The sequence below is a fragment of the Synchiropus splendidus genome, chromosome 9, assembly GCF_027744825.2.
Source record: "Synchiropus splendidus isolate RoL2022-P1 chromosome 9, RoL_Sspl_1.0, whole genome shotgun sequence".
NCBI classification, from domain to species: Eukaryota; Metazoa; Chordata; class Actinopteri; order Syngnathiformes; family Callionymidae; genus Synchiropus; species Synchiropus splendidus.
This window is the reverse complement of record NC_071342.1, coordinates 14,261,612-14,280,889: the sequence shown is the minus strand read 5'-3', so window position 1 is coordinate 14,280,889 and position 19,278 is coordinate 14,261,612. Positions and strand designations below refer to the sequence as shown.

The 19,278-nt window shown below is 41.7% G+C and overlaps 1 protein-coding gene across 1 annotated transcript in view; it reads right to left on the bottom strand.

Moving 5' to 3' along the window:
• The window catches only part of itga9 (integrin, alpha 9), a 55,082-nt gene that overhangs the window by 11,771 nt on the left and 24,033 nt on the right, over window positions 1–19,278 (bottom strand). Inside the window, exons 16-20 of the mRNA XM_053875938.1 lie at window positions 6,213–6,365; window positions 5,473–5,549; window positions 4,051–4,198; window positions 1,460–1,546; window positions 203–282 (exon numbers count right to left, since the gene is read on the bottom strand). Of these exons, the coding sequence (XP_053731913.1) occupies window positions 203–282; window positions 1,460–1,546; window positions 4,051–4,198; window positions 5,473–5,549; window positions 6,213–6,365 (545 nt within the window). The remainder of the gene's footprint in view (window positions 1–202; window positions 283–1,459; window positions 1,547–4,050; window positions 4,199–5,472; window positions 5,550–6,212; window positions 6,366–19,278) is intronic.

The window sequence follows — 19,278 nt, the reverse complement described above, 5'->3', positions numbered from 1 at the left end:
AAAACTAGTAGCACAACATTTACATTGAGGAGATTTCACTTCATCCCTAAACAAAAGTACTTAGCATGACTTTCAGAAATTATTTTTTAGCCAGAATAACATGAAAAAATCACCCTGCAAACCATGTGCCTGCACTCTTGCAACACAAACTTAATCTAAAGAAAACGTGAATTACTATAAACTGAGAATAAAAAAGACTCACCTCTTTGCCTGCACCAAAAACTGCAGCGTGTCATTTTCCCCGGAGATCTGACTCGTGTCAAAAATCACAGCAAAATGATACTGCAGTAGAAAGAAAGTGAAAAGAGAATCCAGTTGAAAAGTTTGTCATATTAACATCAGGAATATTTTCTGAGGTTGAGCCAAAGCACCATGGGGTTACCGAACAGCAGTACCAGTGACACGTGTTTGACTTGGAGCACAGATGTTTTTACATTCCGCGAACTTATTGTTAATAAAAGGTCATAATCGAGGTAATCTTTCATTTCTGCAGAAGGTCAACATTCGGGATATAAATGTTCAGTGGCAGGAAAATCTTGCCGTTCCACTTCTTATTCCAAAATCCAGTAGTTCTAATGTATTAAATAACATATATAGATAACACCAAAAGCAGAGTCAGTGAATGTGTAATTACATTGCAGTTTGAGTGAGAAAATTTGTAGCTGAAAATGAAGCGTAGATGAAAATGAGCTCCACCATCAGGAAAGTTGGATTCCTGTCTTGTCCAGGTTGGAGGAGTTATCCTTCCTCAGGGCGAGAAGTTTAAGTATCTTGAGGTGTTGTTCAGGAGTGAGGCGAAGATGGAGCCTGACGCAGACAGATGAAAGAGCTGAGCCAAAAGCTCTAAATTCACCGGACTAGCTGCACTCCAGTTCTTGCTGTGGTGGTGAGCTAAGTCATCCCTGGGAGACTAGAACCACAGTGGAGGATTTTTTCTCAGCGGAGGCAGGCAGATGACAGAGTGCATTGCACGTCCATCTCGGTCCTCCATAACTCTACCTGATCGACTGACAGTGAGTCACACTTCACTTCATGTTGACAAAAACAGCATTTGGAGTCAAACTCTCAACATGCTTGAAAAACGCTGGGCAGAACCCCGCAGAGCTGCTAGGAAACCTCTTTAGATACCTCACTGATGAGGTACTTTTTGAGCATGGACAACTGGGAGGTCATGGTCTGTTTTGGACATTAACCAATGAAACTCAATGGTAACTGGATCATTTCCCCACAAATGGTCCTGGTGTCCGTGATGCAGTCCTGAATTAAAGTCCCCATCACAGGACTCAAAGTCGTGATGCGATTGAGAAATGTTTGCCGGACAAACTTGAATTAGATTTACCCATTAAAGAGGTATTCCCTGGACCCCTGTGGGTCCTGACCGGGCTGTGGCAGGTTTGCGCAGCTCAGTCGAAGCACAAAGCTGATGTTTATTGCTATGTGAGGATTCAAACACTGTTACCTTAGTCTGTGCTCTCATGAAGGGAAATCCCACACTGCATTTGAGGAAGTCCAAATCGACAAGCTCGCAGGAAATGCCCTTCTCTTCCTGCAGAGAGAGATAGACGGAGAGTAAGAGGCGGTGACAGACGAGGAGAGACAGACTCCGCGGGTGATAGTGGTGGAGAACAATCGCCTCCTGATATGACCTAGAAGAAACACACTTAGGGAAGTCAAATAAACATGGACACAATGAACACAATTCTTCACGGACTCACCAACTCTCAGCCTGCTGTGGAGATGAAAATGGACACACTTGGACCCTTTGAAGTCATAAATGAAGTTCGACTAAGAAAGCTGATGGCACAGGCATAAGCGGGCGAGTAATTGGCCCACGTCCCGCCTGTGTGTTTGGAAGCTTGTCTAAACAATATGGAGATTCACCGGCTGCACTGTGTAAACATTCAGGCCTTGACCCTAAGAGGAGTAAGAATTCTCTTAGGTAAAGTTCACGAGGAGGATTTTGGCTGTGGGTAGCATGAGAGTCGGCAGAGATGCGCGAGTGAAGTGCTTGAGAACAGACAGACAAGAGCTTAAGAGAAGCTAAACAGAGCAGTCTGCTCGCAGGGGCCGCCGTCCAGACTTCATCGGTGTTTATGACTTTTCTGTGAAGGTGATAGAGGATGGAGCTGAAGCATGACGTCCTGCTGCAGAATCTGATTCAGCAGATTCACAGACTGGGGCGTGGAGCGTCATTCAATCAAGCTTCATAAACATGGCTGCCTGGGGAGTGGGGACGCCAGCGCTAACTGGCAATGATGGAATTTCCTCTATTTCCTGCGAGTGCTCCGTGCAAACACCGCCTGTCCCTTGGGGCTGGGCAGGCGCAGCTTGTTTACCCATCATGCACCTGGCAGGCCCTGCGTTAGAGCCAAGAGACATGTTGTGCCTCCACAGGGAGAAGAGTGACCCCAGTCTGTTTGTCCAGTACTTTCTTTTTGTCTCTCTGTCGGGAGCAAACACCCACCGGGGTTTTCACAAATGGCAAGACCATTAAATTAGGGGAATGTTTGCTTTGCTTCAGAATGATGTGCTGGCTGCAACTTCATCACCAGTGTTGTCTTTTTTTCCTCCATGAACAGACACTGAGGTTTTCATCTACCCTACCTACTCGCTCCGATCTAACCAAAGCACCAAACATCTGCTGAGACTTTTCAGGACAAAAAATAGGAAAGACAAGTCAAACATATGAAGGGTAATAAAGGCAAAACACAGAAGCCAGAGCGGCGCTTGTGGAGTCCCAGAGGAGGCAAAGGGCTCCCGAAAGCATTTCACCTTTGACGCTTTCTTTGCAAGAACAACACAGATTAGACACCTCGGTCTTACAGGGCCTGGAGTTCATCGTGAGCTCACCGCAAGACGGATCACTCAGGGCGTTTTCAAGGACAGTACATGTGTCAAATGTCACAGAGAATAAGAAGCATATTACAAAAGTTACTCATAATACCGCTTCTCTTTGGCTATAACCAGGTAACTTGTCTTGTTCTTAGTGAACTATCTGGTCTGACAAGAACTGAAAGTAAAAACTACAGTTCTCTAAAACAGGTTGTATGTTTGTCTACAGCAGAAACTTGTAGCTTCAGTATTGAAGTTCAAGTATCTGGTACAGGGGTCTCAAACACGCGACCTGTTAACCATTTGCAGCCAGCAACAAGGCAGTAGTTCTTTGTCCAATGTAAGATGGTTATAAATGGCTTTGATGACATGCTAAAGATAAACAAAATGATCTATGATGTGCGCAGAAACCCTACGACCCCTCGATGCCTCTGGTCTGCAATACGTTGACACTGGTGGCCCGGTCAGTTGAGTTTGAGATCCCTGATCTAGTGACTGAAAGAGGACTGCCGGTAGGTTGAGGCGCTTGTACAGTAGTTTGCGTCTCACAGTTGCCACAGGAGTGCCACAAGGAACTTTCTTTTTAAATCCAGCACCATCTGTCCTCAGGTTAGCTGAAGAAAACTGGTGGAACTATTAAGCTCTTTGACTACCCAAGACAAACCACGGCTCGATTTTGACACTTGACGCTTAAAAATGACTTTTCATTTTCACATTGGCTTCCATTTTTGAACCTCTGAAACACAACACGACAAGCTAGGGATCGATTCACAATGAGGATAAATGTCTGAAAATGTGTTGTTTCCCCAACATTGTCGTTTTCCGTATAACTAAATTATGACTGGTGAGAAAGACTACGGTAATTGGTTGCTTTAATAAATGTATCGTGAAAATGGAAACGCGTTTGAAAGTAAGACATTCTCTGGTATGTTCTCATGAGCACGCTTCACTGCTGTGAACATGTCAAGTCTGTCAAGTATGAAATCTAGAAGTGGGACAGAAGAGCTGAGACCAGACAGCTGCTTCCGCTCTTCATCTCCCCAGCAGCTCTGCAGCAATGTATATCTGTCCAATTGTGTACACCGTATGTCGCACATGGAATCATTCAAATCTCCATCCAGCGCTTTCAGCTGCTGTGTCCAAAGTCTGAGCTGGTCTAGACTTGACGCACATCTTTGGACGTGCAAAACAAACACATGGACCGCAGGAGTCACCCACCTTCTGCCAGAAGTTGATGTAGAAAACTTCTCGGGAGATGTTGAAGTAGATGTTTGTGTCGTAGGCGTCGTCGCCGGCGTTTGATATGGTCAAGTTCAGAGAGACGTTCCTCACTCCTCCGAGCGCCAGATGGGGTTTGATGTACAACCTGAGGGGGAAGAGAACGTCAACAATGAACTCAGCGTATAAACAGACGAAAGCGATTCAAGAAGCAACTCTGGAGGAGAAGAGTTTATTTTTAAACGCTTCACATCAACTACAGCTACTTTTGTTTTAAATAATCAGTTGACTTTACCTGTAATCTATTCATTCAAAATAAACAAAGAACAAAGTAAAAAAAAAAAAAAAAACTTGTAGTAGTCAGAGTTAAGTATTTTATTTAATTCCAATTTTATATTAAATAAATTAAACCTGAATTACTAGGACACCAATGTAAATTATATTAAAAAAGTGCAACTCATTTCTTAACACCTCAAATAAAGATAATATTAATGAGAGAACAAATGATTCTTTTAAGCCTGGTGATCTTTTAAATCTAATAAATATTACATATTAAATACAATTAAATATGATTATAATAATGTAGAAATATATCATGAGGTATAAGTGGCCGCTCACTAATTTATTTGGATAAAGGTGTCAACTAATGTTAAACCTAAGATGTAAACTGGTTCAAATGAAGGAAGCCTCGTGGAAAAAAAAAAAATATCATCATTAAGTTTTTGATATCAGTTACAACTTGATGTCCATAGATGGGTGGACAGATGGTATTTACCCATTTGAAAATTATAGGATACACTTCATGATTCATTTTAACTCACTTTTAAATTCAGAAAATATAAAGTGTAACGCTTACATCTCATTTTAATGAATTTCTATTTATGTATTTAAGTTATGGGGACAAAAATAATCCAGAATACAGTATCAGAAAGTATTACACAAACTTTGTACAAATATGACAAGACAGTTCAAGATTAAAAAGACATAAATGAAGAAAGATTTCTTGGTTCAAAACATAATGTAGTTTTGTTAAACATGTTTTACAAAAAAGTGAATTTGATCTGAATCACCGGCGTTGTTTCTATCTTTGTTTAAACACTCTGACCATGTCTATTCTCTTCTGTATACAAATGAGGTAAGCACCATTTAAAGATTCCCTCACTGAAGTATTAACATTTTACAAGAGCTGTCCAGTAAATATTGAAACACCACTGTATCAGTCAGATGTTGAACTGCGGTGAAGCGAGAAAGATACACAGTGAAAAAGAGAGGGAACTCCCTGACTATGGAAAAACATATGGATATCCTCCAAGCGTGCGTCATGGTTCCACTCCCCACACCCACATGGCCTATGACTTCAGCCCGCTTCCACAACAGCCCAAGTGACGGCCAAGGAATCTCAAGTGAGATTTTCTTTTGTACCCAGAAAGCAGCAGTTTCCCATGAAGCCTCAAGTCTGCAGCGCAGTCGTCCGACAGGCAGTTTTTCTCAAACCAAGTCTGAAGAGGAAACAGTAAAAACACACAGTTCAAATGATGTCATACCCCATGTCGTAAACACAGTGACTCGCTGTTCAGCACAGGGGGCGGTGTTGGGTTGTGTATTGAAATTTTATTTTTAACCAAATTAAAGCAGGATGTTGGGTGGAAAAAAAAGCTTCCGTAGGTGCTGAAACATGCAAATCTGCAAATTTTTTTTTTCACGGGGTGCAGATGGTGGAGCACATGCGGGGCACGTTTGGGGTGGTTGCAAAGACAATAAATGAATCAGTCTCTTGGATTCCACTCAAGAAAATCTAACAGAGACAATAATAAGCAGGTAACCAACACTGTCATCATAACCTGAGCTACAGCTATTTCCCTCATTCCTGTTGCGGTTTGTCAGATGTTACTCAATATTGCTCCAATCAGTTGAAGAAATAAAGTGGAATCGACTGAAAATAAATGAGGGAGATCATTACAAGAGCAAGATTTGTGTTGAATCCTGAACTACATTAAACTGTTTTATTGCAGTTATTTGTAATACAGAGGGAAAACACAACCCCAAAGACATACTTTGACGTACAACGTGATGTTTTCTATTATTTTTCACATAAAACCTTTACAGCCTGCTAGACTTTGACCATGTGGAAGTCAAACAAAGACTTGGTCGAGCTGTTTTACCTCATTCCTCACTGCTATCTTGCTCCCCTTCCTCCAGCGCAGCACTGGAGTGAGTGCTGGAAGATCATGGTCCTGGTGCCCCGACACAAAGTGCTTCCCCAGGCTGTAGGAGACCTCGAATCTGATGGCAGTGAACACGTCTTTCACGTCTTTCTGCAGAGGGAGCAAACGAATAAGAACATTAGCACGTTGCTCTTCTTCTTTAAACAGGACAAAAATGCATTCCAAAGGACTTAAATGGGCTTCGCATAATGGCAATAATAACTGAGGTGGATCATCATACAGAATTAGCATCCTGGTGTTTCCTGTCAAAACACATAAATTGTCCACCTGGGTTGTAACATAATTTCGAGTTCAATTTCCCTCCCTTCTGCATCAATCTGGAAGATTTCAGTTCAATTTAAGATGTCCGTTTGTTGGAAAGCAGCCTTTCAACTGTAACGTTTGAACAATAGGATCTTCAATAAGTAGGTTTGAGTGTCCTTTATACTAATACTGAATTGAATTTTGTCTGTATGTATGTTTTTAAACCTGATACGGACCCCAAAAGATGAGTTGGCAGGCAGGATTTGGCCCCCAAACCTTAGGTTTGATGTATATTATTTTACTGTTTGAAACAGCAGCGATTTGTTGGAGAAATGAATGTGCATCGACAGGAAACGCAGCTGATCACAGAGCAATATGCTACCATAACATGCCTTCTCACCAGAAACTGCAAAACTCTGAAGACGACAACAGGTATTTTGGGAAGTGGCAGTGTGCACTGTTTGACCCAATGATGGTCGATCTATCGCTCAATAATCATCATTAAATATGATGATTATCGAGCAAAATTTTTCAAATTGGAGTGGAAGCTGTTTGAAAAGGATTCACTCTGGCTGAGGAATGCTTCCCACAAATAGCTTTCTACGCATGAGAGGCAGCCCAAAGGATCATCCAAATATAAAGACCATAAGAATGCAATATTAAAACTGTGGAGATTAAATAACGGAGTAAACAAGGAAACTCAAACTGGGACATGGAATCTCACTTATGAAGAAATTGAAGAACATAAAGAAAACTGCTTCATTCACAAATGATCATTTAACAAAATATCAAAAGCAGTGACTTGCAGTAATATGTGACAGAATTTCTAATTCAGCTTGAAAGAGATTTTTCAGCAGTAAACAAACATCAAAAACAGCTGAGTGGGTGTGATGTTGTCAGCCAGAAACTTAAGCCAAAGGACCCAGCGAAGGATCCTTCTCAGAAAACCTCTGAAGTATTCCTAAAAATACACTCAGGAATCTCTTGTGGAGTGAGCCTCCTCAGACGATTTTAGTCATTTTTTAATCGTGCTGGCGCTGCCTCTGAGACATTCAAGCACGACCATGAGAGACGTGTTTGAATTGGCATCACGACTGGAAACAAAAGCCGGACGAAAGGGAAACAGAGGGCTGAATGTGATCAAGTCTTATATCTTCATTAGCGCTGAAAGACTAACACGGGAAGAGCAGTGAGCGATGTTGCCTTTTCTTCTCTTCTAGTTCCAGTCGGCTCTTTGAAAGCAGCTCAACTCCTGTTCCGTGTTTCAAAAAGCAGCCCGTGGCCCTTTGCCCAAACCGATGCCGGTGAACATGCAGCCAAGGCCGCAGTGTAAACATAATGGCTTCCCCGTGTTTTCCGGTGGTCCATCGTTCTTTTACACATTCTGTCTTTCACACAGGATCAAAAAAAAAAAAAAAGGTTTTTCAGTGTCCACCCATCCATCTGCACTTTGAACAGACTGCCAGCAGAGAACCGCCCAAGTCATCATCACCAGAATTATAACAGGAAAGAGAAATCATTAACAAAGGAAGTGGGGAGGAAGATACGGGAAATGGTGTTTCAACTCAGATAAAATGAACACAAATTCATCGCTCATTTGGCTGCCACAAATAGAAACGGGTTAAAGGAATTGAAAAACTGATACTTTTTCCTCAACGTCGATCATTGAGAGCGATTTCCAGGGGAGAGAAGAACCATTCTAACTAAAATAGTTCCTTGTTCAACAAAGCAGAGTCCTTTTTTGTCTCATGTACAATGAGAGGAGGCAGTAACCGTCAGGAAATCCCGGCCCCGTCATGACTTGCTGAGACCCTCAAATCACGAAAAGCTTTTGGAAGCACGTTTTAATGAAGGCAAGGATGAACTTTAAAATCTCTCAAAGGAGAGATCTGTGACGTCAGAGCAGCAGCTAGAGACAGAGAAAAACTTTCTAGGAGACCTGTCACGATGCATGGTTTACAGACTCACTTATCCGGCAGAAGTGCTACTGGTTGGTGTGGACCAATCCTGGCTGAAGAGGAAATAATCTCTGGAATTTTTCTCAGCAAAGTTGAGCAAATGAATCCCATAAACAAGTTTTAATTTTGATTCGCAAAAATATTTATTTCACACGAAGCCAAAAGTTTGTTATTGGTGAGTAGGAGGATACAAATTAAACTGGTCAAATAAAGAAAACATTGAAACCCACACAAACAGAATCAACTAAATAAATACAAAGAGATGTGCATAAATAAAGTTATTCAGTCTTGTGACATGAAGAAGTCACTTGGAAGGAAGTTGTTAGTTAACAGTAGGACATGACCTCGCTCAAAAGGATGAGAGGTGAGGGACACCCTGGAAAGGTACACATTCACACATTTGGATACCATTACCACATTTGGATGTTTTTGAGTCAAGAACACCCATGCCTTGAGGTGGAATCAAACCAGCAACCCTCTTGCTGCAACACCAACTATGGTGCTTTACTTGCTCCCAATGATATTACAATGAATCCTATTTGTCGTCATCACAAATGAGTCAGGTGAATTTGGGATTAAGAGTGGCCTCATTCCAGCTAATCTGGAGCCCCATGTGATGATCTGAAAAGTTCAGGAAGTGGTTAGGGGCCAGCACTAATTGACTTTATGTTGGAGCCGCAGCTGAAGCGGCCGTTCTCACAGTAAAACATATCAGCAATAAAGCTGATGAGCAACGACGCAAGAGGTCGACCCCCCCATCCATCACCGGACTCTGCTGTTTATGCCTCATTTGGCGTACAGAGCCAGCGTTGTTCTCCCCGCGCGTCTGCTCAGCTGGGAGGTAACATGACCAGTGTGGAGGTAGTCCACCATTAAAGCAGAATGCCTCAAATGGCCCCTGTCCACCGGCCTTCCAGTGAACTGACCCCCCCAGGGAGTTCAATGCCCCCCCCCCCGCGCCCCGACTCCTGGCGCTTATCTCACCAGCCGCTTGAGAACTGGGGGCTGAAATGACCTGAAATATGGCGTTTGAGCTCGGAGGAAGACATTTATATACCAGTTAATATTTCCATGAGCAGCGACACAGAACCTCCATTGTGAAGTCCAAATGGACTGGAAGTCGTCTGCTATCACTTTTGCAACAGTGATTGAAGTCGGCGAGAGAGCAACCGAGTCACCTACTCCCCGCTGCTGGTCCCGCTCCAGATTCCAGGGAACAGAGGAATTCCTGGGCACCAGCTGAGAAGGGCACACGTTGTGTTTACTGCCGGCAATCTGGATGTAAAGGACAGAAACTGATCTGGGGAGCGCAAGAGCTGGCAGAGAGGGGGTTCGGCTCGACTGGGCTGGTCAAAACAGCAGCAGAAATAACTTCTTTGATCTTCAAGTTTCCTGTGAAAGCATCCTCCATCCAATTCCAAACTTTTAGACTTCATTTTCATGACTGTGAATTCTCTAGTTGGAAGGTTCATGTTATTACGGCATCCTCAAAATTCAACATATTGATCCACATTTATTACTTTGTTATTTTTTGGTATGAATATATACGATTTATTTGGATTTTAATCTTCAGACTCTTTCTTTTTCCCTCTAATTTCCCCTTTTTTATGTCTTTAATACTGCAGTGATAGCTCACTCAAATGCAGCTTGTTCAAAAACTAAATGTATAAATAGTTCAAACAAAAAACAGGACTATGGAAACTATAGCACAAAAATTGTCTTCAGCAAATAACAACACAATGCAGATGTTATTAGTATATTAAAAGATGCAGAATACCTCAGTCTCACAAGAGCCTGGAAAAAATGTTTCTTCTTATACAAAAGCAACTGGAAAATCTTTGAGTGGAAAATAACAATATTAAAAGAAGTATAGGGTGAATACCAAAAGGTAACAGTTCTTTAAATAAAAAGAAAAAAGTATAATTTCAAGAATGTTTTGAAAATAAAATGAACAAGAAACATGACAAAAACGTAACGTAATGTGAAGAAAAATGGGTTTAAATAATAACAGCACGTACAGTATATATTTATTTTAATGTATTGAACTGAGGATAATTATTGAAATTAGAGATTTCAATCGAAATAAAAATGGCAACACAAAATGTATCTGATCCCATCCCCACAATTCCATCTGCTCCAATTGGTAAATCAACAACAAAGGCATTCAAACTTCAGTCAGCTCTTTCACCAGCTTTAGTTGTCGGACTTTATGGGACGTCCCATCATGTGCTGAGTCACAGAGCCTTGTCACAGCCCATCAGTCGCCCAATAAAACTCCAGAACAGCGTTTAAGTACAATTTTCTGTCAGTATTTAAAGCTGATAAACGACTGGGAAATACTCGTGCTATTTTCACGTAATGGCCGCTGCTGGCCCCGGAGGCCAGTTAACACAGTTTAACTTGCTGCAGCAGCCTTGTGTGGCCTTTCACTGACACGCTCCCAGGAGCTTTTCACCGTTCTCAGCCTCTCAAACGCCCGGACATGTCATCAATGTAGTGATGTTGAGGCACAAGGATGAAGCCCAAACAAAGATTTAAGCATTTTCTAAACCAGTTTTTCCTTCTTTGACCTTGTTTATGAGATATCAGGACATCGAAACACAACACTGTTTCAACCAGTGACAACAAACACGTTCCAAGGATGGGTGAATTATCCTTAACCCTGTTAGTCTCTTTCACTCTTTGAACTCATGGAGGAAATACATATTTCACATGGTCCAAAACAACTTCAGAAGTGGAATGATTCAATTATAAACGATTCAATAAATTTAACGACAAAGGAGCACAAAATCGAATCATTCCAATATGGAAGTCAGGCTTCAGTCAGCAGCTCACACTCTTGAGTGACCAACAAACGGCTTGGTCACTCAAGGATGGCTTACATTCGGCTTGTTCTTCGGTCAACAGTGGAGCAGGTTTAGCCACAAAATGCTGTCTCTATCAAAACAAAGCAGTGTAGGTAAAACACAATAATCACTCTGCTAGAGTCCATGAAGAGATTATTTATGATATTATTTATGAACAAATGTAAAAAAGTAATTTTATGCATAAATATTACCAGCCTTGAAATTGGGACTGGGCAATTACATTTCCATATAGGCAATATATATATTTCATATTCTGCATCAAATAATTCAAAAAATAAAATAAAGTAAAATAATGCTTTTTTTTTTTTTGCAAAAATACAAAATAAATTAGAGGCACCTAACTATGATGGGGAAACAGATTTGTAAATAAATATTTAAAATAAATTTAAGAAAAGCACAAACTGGAATAAGACTAAATACACTAAATAAAGTTGATATGTAACCTAATAAAAAAATATAGTGTATAGGAATTCTAATATGACTCATATGCATGAAATGTTCTATGAACAATAATAAATAGTAAAAAGCAGTAACAATGGTTTGATATAACAAATCAATTATTTATAAGTGAATTAAAAAAATGCAAAAAAGGTCAGTAGTTATCTGGAAACAGCATGAAATTTCACGAAACTCGTGACTTTAAAGCGCATTTCATGACAAAAAAGAAAAGAGGAAGAAAACGTTCTGAACAGAAATTGGCTTTTAAACATCTCAACTGTATTTGTATGTATTTATTAATCATTTTATAAGGCAACAAAAACAGTCTGAACACAAAACAATAGAACGTCTGTGCCTGGTCTGCTTCATAGTGTCACACAAACCTCGTGAGGGATGGATACATGAGGCTCCCGGGTGGTAGTGTGACCTGGTCTATATCATTAGAGCACCAAACTGTTGGCTGTGATTGAGGATGGTTGCCTACATGAAGAGCTTTTAGAAGGTGATTGATCATGTGATCACTGCTCCAGGCCGAGCTAAGACTCACACAAGAGGTCCTGCCTTATCAGAACAGCATTTAGCAGACGCCTCATAACTGACCAGTTGCCAGCCTGCAGTGAGAGTTGGCGTTCGCTAACTCGTACAGATGATTGTTTTACCTTAGATGTTCATCCTCCAAAGCTTTTCCAGCTCACATCTAAACGCACAAGCAGCTAACTGGTTCCCTAAATTGTATGAATGAAGCTGCGTTCTGCATAAACATAAGCCGGCAGCGTCAGTCCCACATCTGATGGACGACATGGCAGCACAACAGACGGCTGCCTCTTGCTGCTTTGGGTACGTGGGGTGACGTCAGACCGAAAACTCTCTGATCTTCAGTTTAAACACAGAAACTCCTCTCTCTGAGCCAAACCTTTCCCCCAAAAGCACACAGCTTAGGGGCGATCATGGGAAGTCTTTATTAACTTGTGAGGGAAACACTCTCGCAGCGCTCCTTTTTAGGACAATGGATGTTTGGATGACTCGCGGGTTGAGGCCGCTTCATTCAAGAGCTCAACTCCCAGGTTTAAAATGGAAAAAGACCTTTTAGTCCAGTGACGAATTGGTTCAGTGTGTGGAGGGTGAAGGCTGTGTGAGTGCAGTGAGACACGTGAAGACAGTAGGGTGACGTGCACTGCACTCTAAGTTTAAATATGTGAAACTTTTGGCCCCTGGAATCATCAAACAATAGCAGCTGGAATTTTCGACACGGCCCATCAGAATCAGTCTGCAGATGTCAAGCTACAAAATGCGTAGGAGGAGACGCGAGTGTCGTCCAATTATTCCATCTTGAAGCCCTCATTGGATCAAGACTGCGAAATCGATCCCCGTCCCACTGAATTTTTGTATCTGTTTTTCCATCGGAACTGTAAAATCCATCTCACTTTTAGCATCCAGTTCCCTCCAGCTGGATCCGACTTAAGATTCAGTCTCCAAAATATCTTGATTCCCTCTGCGATCACTTCCTGTTTAAAGAGTCGGTTGAGACAGATGTCGCCAGTGACCGGATATTTTCAGAAATCTCTATAACTTCCTTCAAGGACTTTGTCAAGGACTAAGAGGGAGTGTGCTGCTGCATATTTATGTTCTTTCCTCTTGTTGTTTTTGGAGATACGCCGCTCATATCCTGCACCTATAAATGTTTACGCTACCATTGTCTTTACACAAATGGACGAACCTTCTTTTCTCAATATTTCAGGCAATTTGTGAAGAATATGGAGCATTTGAGACCCCGCTCATGGTTCTAATCTCAAGCATGGTGACTGAAGTTGCAGGAAGATTTCAGAGTCAACTGACTTATTCAACTGACTATCATGATAATATGCTCGGACGGATTGCTACTTGTCTGGAACAATAATATTATTATTGATTTTTAAGATCCGTTCCATCATAAAACTTAGTTCAAAGAGCTAAATAGCTCATGTTTTTGCCCTGAAGCAACTGTGTACTGATAAATGTGCATTGTTTGCATCACTGTAGTGTAAATGTGTTTATATCAACTAACAGTAAAGAGGTGCATCTAACGTTTGTTTTATTCCATATGAGGGTTTTTTTCAGTTGTTGTCATGAATTCCATCTTAAGTTCTTCTGAAAACCCAAGAGATTAAAGTCATAATTCTGATATCTTTGTCTTCAGTTGCATATATATATATATATATATATATATATATATATATATATATACAACATTGGTAAATAACAAACAAATAAAAACAAAAACTATAAATGAGACCAAAAACCTGATCACAAATGGTGTTTTATACTGTCAGTATTGGTCTCCGTTTCAAGATCAATAATATCCCCAGACAATAAGTTTGGAGGTAAGTTTGGATTCATGATATTTGATCTCAGCCTTGACTCGGTCTCAGTCATGACTACTTTCCGGGCCACATTTCTTCCACCATCTTCTACCTGACTGAGATCTGCTTGCCATGGCCGCCGTCTCATCAAAGAGGACCAGAGGGGGTGAGAGGTCAGAATACTGACACTTTATCTCTCGAGGGCATCCAGGATTTGGACATACATGCTCAGAAGATCATCCTTGTGAGATGCTGGAGCCACATCAATGGAGTCCTCTTCAGAAGTGGAGTGGAGCAATATGACCAGTCAGCACACTCTAGTCAACTTCAATGGAGAGAGAAGAGATTTTATATATATATATATATATATATATATATATATATATATGTGTGTGTGTGTGTGTGTGAACAAAGAAACTACTTACACAAATGAGGAAGGACATGGAGGTTCTACTTCTTCATTCCTCTGAATTGCATAATAAATATTTTGCAATTGATGTGTGAATCACACGACTCACACACTTAAACTCACTATCAGCACTTTAGCTAGAAGAACTACTGTGAAAGTCACTGAAGAAGCCAACTCCATTAAACAGCTAACTTAAAGCGGTACTGTGCTATGTATGCTTTCGTGTTTCACTTGGATTTTATTCGATTAGAATGACATTTTGTCGAGCCTCTAGGTAGCGTGGTGTTTCGCAACATCCCTCTTGAGCAAACACAACAGAGTCGGACCATCACTTAACCGACAGGAAACGTGAACCATCTGGTCTGTCATGCTTGAAGACAAACAGCAGAATACGCGATTGCTGTTCACTTCAAGCTCAAACATGGCTTCAGATTCTACAGGAAACCTTCAACTTCAGCGCCTCCCTGACTTTGACTCTCGCTGAAATGACTCCCTGATAAAGATCCCAGCGGGGGCAGATATACTGTACACTGCTGGTGATTTACTAGAAAACTGAGGGCTATTTAATTCACGTTGTTTAAAAGCAACGCTCGCGTAAACACAAATTACAGGAAACCTTTACGGCCTCACATGCATCACGAAGAAGGCATCCAACATCTGACCCCCGGACAGTTAAAGCCACAGCTGGGATTTATAAAGGAGGAGAGAAAAGGTGCCTCACTTCCCCTGGTGGCAGATGGAATGAGTTTACATGAGCGAACGCGCCAAAATCATCAGCGTCTTTTACAACACTCCATCAACAAGAACTCGATTTCATGCCAGTGCTAATAACAACTAATATGTGGAGGTGAAAGGCAGCCAGGAACCTGTAAATATACAGATGTGCTCCTTCATCTTCTCCTGCGTCTCACTGAGGTCCCTGGGCTATTTTCTGCATCACTGCTACGACTCATTGGAGAGACTTCACTCCTCAAACAACCTCAGCGGAAGAGAGGCCGCACAGAGTTTAACAACTGTCTCTGCAGCAGCAAACTTGTTGACCCTGTCATCATCATCATAACTGCATGTGTATGTGTTGGGGTCAATATTTTGGGGTGAAAATAAGCTTTACACAAAATGATTTTCCACATATCTGTGGCCAACAGTGTCCACATGTGGTCGCCATTTATTGCTGTGATTTGTTCACATCTGGTCGTGTGCTGATGAAATCATTTCCCACTACCTTCTCTGAACTTTACACGTCCATCTGGCACGAATGAGACCCAAATATCATGCTATTTTTAGAGGGTGAGCAGTCGCGATTAAACAAATCCTCAAGTGACTGTTTGATTCATTAATTTTTTTCCTCCACTTATTCTGTTGATGTTGTTGCACTGGGCAGCAGCATTCCCCAGCTAGCTGGGTCAAGATGGGTCGCTACTCGACACACGCACAACTTCGGATAATATGGAGTCGTCAGTTAACCTCTGCCTGCTTTTGGTTAGTGGGAGGAAACCAGAGTGCCGGGAGAGAAACCACAGGCACACAGGGTGAACAGTGAGGCTCCACGCAGAAACAACACACTGATTTGCCTCAAGTTGGAATAGAACCCATGACCTTCTTGACATGAATCTTCTTCTTCTTCTTGTGGCTTCTCCCTTCAGGGGTCCTCCTCTATTTCACCCTGTCCTCTGCTTCCTCTTCTCTCAAACCTACAAACCTCATGTCCTCCTTCACCACCTCCATAAATGTCGCCCTGGACAGTTGAGCCAAAGTACTCCTAAAATCCTCCACTTTCTTTATCTCTACATCCTGTAACTTCACCTGTCCACTTGGGTCCCTCTCATTCACACACATGTATTCCGTCTTACGGCGGCTAACCTTCATTCCTCTCCTTTCTAAGGCAAACCTCCACCTCTCTGGCTTCTCTTCCACTTGCTCCCTGCTCTCACCACAGATCACAATGTCATCTGCAAACATCATAGTTCCAAAAATACAATATTTCTGAACTGTTTTACTTCCTAACCTTTTTTTTAACATCAATTTAATAATTACTTTTTATGTATACAGTAGTTGCATATTACAATTTTCTCTTACATTTTCTCCCACTCTAATCATTGTCACATCAAGTCACTTCTTTGCATTATTTTAATTTTCTCTTATAATATTAGCTTTTCTGGAGGAAGTCTCATTATGTACATGTAACACTACAGTACCTTGTGCGACAAGTTTTGAATCATATAAATATCAATATACTTTAAGAACAATGCCGTGCATTTTGTTGCATTTAATAACCATATATTGTCTTATGTTTTCATAAAGTAGACAGCACCAAGAGAATAAAATGACTTAAATTCATGAAAAAAATGTGATGCATCATTTGAATCCCAAGGAAAATATTGTGGCTCTAAACATTTCTCATGGAATTTGGTCAGAGGTGACCAAACTTTTTTCCACCTTGCCAAAGTAAATGTTCCCAGTTCTCGTAGTTCCAAAATAGTTTTGCTCCCATCTGCCTGATTCTCACATCAATTTATTTTCCAGGGAAAACAAAAGTCTATTTATGGCCTGGTGATGTTTACAGACAACAATCTGAAGGATTCATATGATGATGAACGACTGTCAACATCCTGATAAACATTCATGCACAAATAGAGACTCTATTATGTCGGGTAACAAACTTCAGCGCAAACATGTCGATTCATAATGTGACCCAGAGCAGCTGATCTCGGTTTGGTTATAATTTCCATCGGAGGGGAAACCAGAGGGCTGCTCTGAGGAATACAGAATTTTAAATAGTGTGTGTGTGTGTGTGTGTGGTTGAGTCTGTGCCATCCTGATGGAGAAGGAAGTTTCCAGATGCTTCCTGCAGCTGATTTCGTCACAACTGCGAACGTCCTCTGAAGTACCTTCAGCGCCATTGTTTTCATTGACTGAACCACGATAAACTTTAATAAATCCGCTGAATGGACTCATGAGACGTGCCGCCGTCTGCGCCGGATACACACGAGCGTCTGCTGTATACATTTGCAAAGTCTTCCTTTGAGGCGGCTCTTGACCGCTTGTGTGCCGGAACTGTCCCCGAATCAGAAATACACACCACTATTAACAAACGGGTCAAGAATGGGGAAGCGATGACGGGGTCACCCAGAGAACTTTCCTGTTTCTGCAGAAGGGAAGTGAGAGTCTCATCTCGAGCTGCAGAGTGGAAGTGGAAACGCTTGCAGCTCGTGGTCAGACTTGGCCACCCATTACTTCAAATTGCGGTGGCTTTGTGTGGCAACAGCGTGGTCAAAACACTGTGGAAACATTCTACCCAGCGTGGTCTGCTGCCAAAATCAACAAAGCGTCAAATCAGCAGGAATTTTTTTTTTTTTTTAACAAATTTTCACGTGATTAACAAGGACAGATTAACCGTGGCAACAAGTCAAACCAAAGATGTAAATCTCCCGACTTCAGAGGTTCGCCTGACTGAGACAAAGAGCTGCCGGCTCCCAGAACAACTCTTGAGAAGAACAGTTAGCTCTGGCACGACCATGTAGGGAAATCCTGAGCAAAATATTAGGCTTAGCTAAAAATAGCCTGAATTATTCCTCCAAAACGCCATTAACACAAATGCCCTGTTAAATTCCTCGGCATCTGTGTAACAAGCAGGCAACAAAGTGAGATTCCTGCTCAGGAATACCACACACTTTTTCATTAGCCTCTTCATAAATTCATGTGGAAGAGAGGACAGCTGGGTATGATTACTCTCCTGCTATATACTTTCATTGTATCGCCTTTCTTGGCCGGCGCTAAATGAAACCAGGGGAACAGTGTCGGGGGAATTAGACGCTGTTTTTTTTCTCTTCTTAACTATAAAGAGGAAAACAAAGCCGGCAGTGTGACAGCAGGGGGTTCCACGTGCAAGACTGTGTGGGAGCACTGGCACACTGGGACGCAACATCGGGAACCTCGGTGTCAGTAAGGACAGGCTAAGGCAGCTCACAGATGAGATTTGGTAGAGAATCAAAATAGTAAAATGAATCCACTACCACTAATTCATCTGACACGGGAATGACTTTTGTCTTGAGACTGGAGGTGAGAAATGAATACCCGAAGATACGGTAACTATCGTTGGCTGCAACGACTAGTCAACACTAGTCAAGGACAGTCGACCATTAAGTTCAGTGGGTTCATGAGTCACCATTCTCGCATGATCTACAGTAAGAGGAGAAACAGCTGAGACTACGAGGCCGCCACGACGCAAAACGTCAAATATATGGGGACATTTTACAAAGGGCACATCAAAGGACAGATGCCTTTCCCACCACATTTTGAGCCATTCATATTGGAATTGGAACTATATCACGAAACGGTGTCATAAACAAGCAGATACACGGAGTAGAGCTACACAAAGAGGAGTCAGTCGAGCTGGTCCAAGTTCAGAAGGTGACATTCTGAATTGGAAAACTGGTCACAGTCTTCAAAACTGAATCTGTTTGTTTCAAAACCCAGAAAGTAATGACTGACCATTTGGTATAATCGTCTCAAATTTGGCCTCATCATCAACCCAAATGCAAAACACAATGATCTCCTTTAAGACACAAATTAGAGTTCAAATACATCAGTGCAGGAAGTGGATGCCGGTAGATCAGCTCATGGCAACAGCCCACTTCAGCGTCCTGTTTGCTTGTTACTAGGGTGATGTGCGAGTGTTTACTAACAACAGGCATATTGGACCTTCGCTCCGCCTAATTCAATTCTTCACACAATGTAACGCTGCAAAAT